General features: G+C 31.8%; 1 protein-coding gene across 1 annotated transcript; it reads left to right on the forward strand.

The window, feature by feature from the left end:
* The first annotated feature begins 932 nt into the window (after window positions 1–932).
* LOC131660319 (uncharacterized) lies at window positions 933–4,515 on the forward strand. Its single transcript, XM_058929539.1, has 2 exons — window positions 933–1,704; window positions 3,720–4,515. The coding sequence occupies exons 1-2, from the start codon at window positions 1,243–1,245 to the stop codon at window positions 4,491–4,493; spliced, it is 1,236 nt and encodes a 411-aa protein (XP_058785522.1). The 5' UTR covers window positions 933–1,242; the 3' UTR covers window positions 4,494–4,515.
* Window positions 4,516–4,802: the final 287 nt, after the last annotated feature.

Raw genomic sequence — 4,802 nt, forward strand, 5'->3', positions numbered from 1 at the left:
AAAACACCTTTATTATCATAGACTCTACAGTGAATAGCTTGGTCAGTACTACTTATCATCTTAATATCATTCTTAGCTGCATTCCAAGAGATCCATAACCTACCATTGGCATGCTTATTGTAGTTATCAATAAAACTATCATGAAGCTTAAGCTGCTCTCTAATAGCCTTTGCTTTGTTCTCTTTGACACGAGTTTCTATATAGATCATAATATCAGGTTGAATTTTATGGAGACGGGAGCCAATCTCACGCAGTTTACCTGAATTGTTAAACCCCCTTACATTCCATGAAGCTAACATGGATCACCCTCCAAAGACTCTAGTGCATCTTTCGAAATACCTAGAGCTTCAAATCCATTAAGACAGTTTACTAAGCTAGGAGAATCAGCAAAAATTATTTTCTTACCCCTGTCACGATTGGAAGTCACCATAGTCCAGTTATCTCCTTCATCAGCTATAGTCTCCTCAATTTGCTTAGGTGTGGATGTTACCTCAACTGAAGGAACAACCTCTTTGGCTAGGGGAATTATACTCTCCTGCACTTCTGCCTCAATTTCCTTATATTTAACATTTTTACACTAAATAAGGAAATAAGATAAATTAAAAAAAAAAGAATAATAATTTTACTAAATTATGTTTATTATTATTATTAACTATTAATATATTATAATTATCATTAATAAAATATGAAGAAATAGTAAATTATTAATATCAATTAAAAATTAAAATTACGACAAATATTTTTTACATGCAAAATTTATTTTAGGATACGGAAAGTATTTAATACTATTATTTGCATTTCTTTTTTATTTTAAATTTTAAACGTATATTTTGGTACGAGGTAGTACATCTTAGCTTATAGACATACACCCCACCTACCCTAGCTATCCCATCCAAAACAACCACAACCACAACAAATCCAACTTCACATATAGTAGTACCATTTCAAAACAAACTGCACATTAATTCCTATGCAGTATTCCTCTAAACTCATTTAGTCTTGCCTAACTAAATTGATCATAGGAAAGAAACTCGTCTTTTACTTTTCAATCCTTCTCTCGTAGCACCTTCCAAGCTTTCTCATCACGCTATATAACAATCCACGATAATACCAACTCCCATCCATCACGTTTCTTCCATTTCACCATTCTTTTCACACTGCATTCTCTTTTCTGTTAGTTTCATTACACATATCACGTGATCACAAAAAAATCCGAATCCCAAAAAACACGGTTCAGTTGAGATGATGAAAAGTCCTAGAAAATTTATGAATCCGTTTAGTAAATGGATTTCCGATACTAATCGTCGTTTCATTATGTTAATAATTCCTCTTCTTGCTTTTATCATATTCTTCTCTTTTCTTTTCGACCTTCCTTTTCAAAAAGTTAAGAATGGCTTTTACGGCACTACTTCATCTTCACCTTCGAAAGATGAATTGTTACGATCGAAAATTGCGGTGTGTTTGGTAGGTGGTGCTAGAAGGTTCGAATTAACTGGACCTTCGATAATGGATATGATACTGAAAGAGTATCCTAATTCTGATCTTTTTTTGCATAGTCCATTAGACTCAGATGCATTCAAATTCTCACTGTTGAAATCTGCACCGAAAATCGCCGCAGTTAATATATTTCAACCGCAACCGTTACCGGAAAATGAATCCTTTGTTCGAGTTCTATCAGCACATAATTCACCTAACGGAATCCAGGTTTCATAACTATTTTACTTTTTTTTAAAGTTTTTTATTTTATTTATTTTTTCATTATTATTATTTCGCTTTCTGAATTTCTGAAAATATTGCTTGAAGTTGTTGTTTGTTATACCTGTTGGATAATTTGTTATGCTGTTTTGAGTAACAGAATTGAACCACTTTTATTTTGGTGGACAAAATCGAACCACTTTATTTTTTGAACAGATTCCAACTACTTTGCTTTGTTATCTATTTTAAAAGTCTTTTTATGATTGTAACGTAAGAGGGAAAAACAAATTCCATTATATTTTTTGTAGTTTGTTTTAATTAGCTTCCAATCCCATCAAGTTTGGTAGGGAAATTGTTGTAAGGTGATTAGTCATTAAAGAGTGCGACATAAATTTGATCATAACGTAACATTAGATAGGAAGTTCTTATCGTAAACACGTTTGCCTTCATTCGTGCTACAGTATGAAAAGTTAAACTCCATATTACTTCTTTTTTTAATATTTTAACTAAATTTTATTGTTAATTCAAGCTGGTGGGAGGTAAATTTTTATAAGTTGTCATGTTACTATAGTGTTTAATTTAACACAAATGAGAGTTTATAAAATTATTTTATTGAATTTGTTTGAATTTTCAACAACACTTTTGATGAGATAAAACTTAAAAACGAAGGTTTCGCTGTTTTCAGTCGCTATCTATAGAGACATCATCACTGTCTGATTAGCTTCATTGTAGCCCACATCTATTTTCATCACATTTATTTGTCTTTGGGTTTTCCAGTAAATTTGTAGGTATATTCTCTCATAATAAAAGTGAATTTCACTTTTACACTACTAGTCTAGTACTATACCTCACCACTTCCAATAACTTAAAACTAGTCTTTACTTCCACACATTTACTTTACTTATTAGTATTAACGACAGTTCCATTAAGATCGGAATGATTTAAATTTATATTTATATTTTAAATTAAAAATTAAAATTGAAATATATATTTTGATAGAACATTCGTCAACAAGTCAAATGTGTGGATTTGAAATTGAATCCAACACCTTCATTAGATTCATGCATTCTTGCATTTAATGACACATGTAGTAACATGCACATATGATCACAAAGTCAAAAAACATGAAAAATATTTTTTGGTAATTTTTTTCAGCCCTTTTGAAAATTATAATATTTTTTTAAAAAAATTTTAAAAAACAAACAGGTACTAGCTATTATTTTTGCTTTTGGTTTCATTCTCATTTGCTTTTGTAATTCAACATCAAAACTATAAGCATCAATTAATATATTCTCTTTTTTATTATAAAATATAACAAATATATGTTCACTAAATTGGCAAATAAAGTGTCTACACTAGCTATTAATTACTTCCGGTCCAAATTACAAATTGTTTTGGAAAAAACATTGTCTCAAATTACACCCTCCGGTCACTATTATAAGCAAAAAAAATGGTTTAATTCTTGGTCACTATTATAAGCAAAAATCAATTATTACTAAATCATTTAATGCTGTAATTCCTAAGATACCCCTATATTTCATTTTCCAATACTTCATTAAATTTAATAAAGAGGATATTATAGTAAATTTAATCAATGTTTTCTCCAAAATCTAAAAAGTTAACTACACTTAATTGAATTTCTTAATAATCGTGAAAACTTTTTTTTTGCTTATAAATGTGACCGGAGGGTGTATAAGTTAAATTATAATTTTTATTGAATAATAGAATAAAATACGTTTTTAAATTTTTTATTTATTTGTAAATTCTTTTATAGTTTATTTTTTAGGTAGAAAATCATTATAAAATTTTTTGGCTTCTAGATTAAAATCAAACTTTAGTAGAGAAAAAAAGGAGATGGAGGCTGTTAGACTGGGTTGGCGGGTCTAACTAACCCTCTTTTTTTTCCTTGACGCCAAGGCATTTGAAAAGTTGAGACAATTTATTGTTTTTTCAATTTATTGTTAGTTTGAAAAAGTCAGAGAATAAGTATGAGATTGCGAATTAAATTTACATTCATTTTGCAGGGGCTTATTCAATACTTTGACCTAGTAGAAGGCTGCATAACAATGATAAATTCACACCAACAAAAAAACAACATCAAGTACGATTGGATAATCCGAACACGTGTTGACGGGTACTGGAACGCCCCACTCGGTCCAGAAAATTTCGTTCCGGGTCAATACCTGGTCCCATCCGGTTCATCCTATGGTGGACTCAACGACCGGTTCGGTATAGGCGATCTACGAACCTCAACAATTGCATTATCTCGTCTCTCTCTCATTCCCAAACTAGATTCTGCTGGATTCTCAAATCTCAATTCAGAATCAGCCTTCAAAGCTCAACTCACTACTCAGAGAGTAAGCTACCAAACAAAACGACTCCCGTTTTGCATAGTTTCGGACCGGAAGTACGATTTTCCTCCGACCCGGTTTGGTGTGCCGGTTGCGGCATTGTCGAGCCGCGGTCCGTTAAGTGGAGCTAAGTGTAAACCGTGTAGACCGGTTTGTGTGGGTGTGTGCGTGGAGAATGTGATGAGGTGGGTTGAGAAGGGATGGAGTTGGACCGATTGGGCCGATGGGTCACTCGAGCTGTGTAATGCTGAGGAAAGTTGGGAAAACGGTTGGGAGAATGTTTTTGATAAAGTTGCTGGAAAGAAATTTGGTAATGCTAGGAAGAAAATTCACTCTATGAAATTTGATGATTGTGTTCATGATTTTATGAAGTTGAAAAATCTCACTGCTCAATGGAATGCTCCTCCCATTGAAGAAATTTGTAGTTTGGGGTTAACACATTCTTGAACGAAATTGATTATTCTTTTTTAATATTCCACAGTTAGTTTAGCGCCTAATACAACTTTAGTATATTAATTACTCTTCCGGTCAAGAAAATTGGCGCGAACATAGGAAAGGAAAGAAGGAAAGATATGAAAGATACAGTTTATTGTTTTGATTTTTTTAGTTAAAATTTTGATATACGGGGGCATGATATAGAGATTAGAGATATGAGACGATGTTGATATCAAATTAGTTTTTATTTTATCTCAATGGTGTTATTCACGTTTTTTACTCTAAGTAAAATGTTTTTGTCCAAAAAATGTTAATTATATT

The sequence above is a fragment of the Vicia villosa genome, linkage group LG3 (genome assembly GCF_029867415.1).
Source record: "Vicia villosa cultivar HV-30 ecotype Madison, WI linkage group LG3, Vvil1.0, whole genome shotgun sequence".
Taxonomy (NCBI): Eukaryota; Viridiplantae; Streptophyta; class Magnoliopsida; order Fabales; family Fabaceae; genus Vicia; species Vicia villosa.

Bases quoted from the DNA above. Each gene is read 5' to 3' on its own strand.
- LOC131660319 (XM_058929539.1), top strand. From the start codon at position 1,243: ATGATGAAAAGTCCTAGAAAATTTATGAATCCGTTTAGTAAATGGATT. The intron at 1,705-3,719 runs GTTTCATAACTA...TTCATTTTGCAG, and splicing joins ATTCACCTAACGGAATCCAG to GGGCTTATTCAATACTTTGA.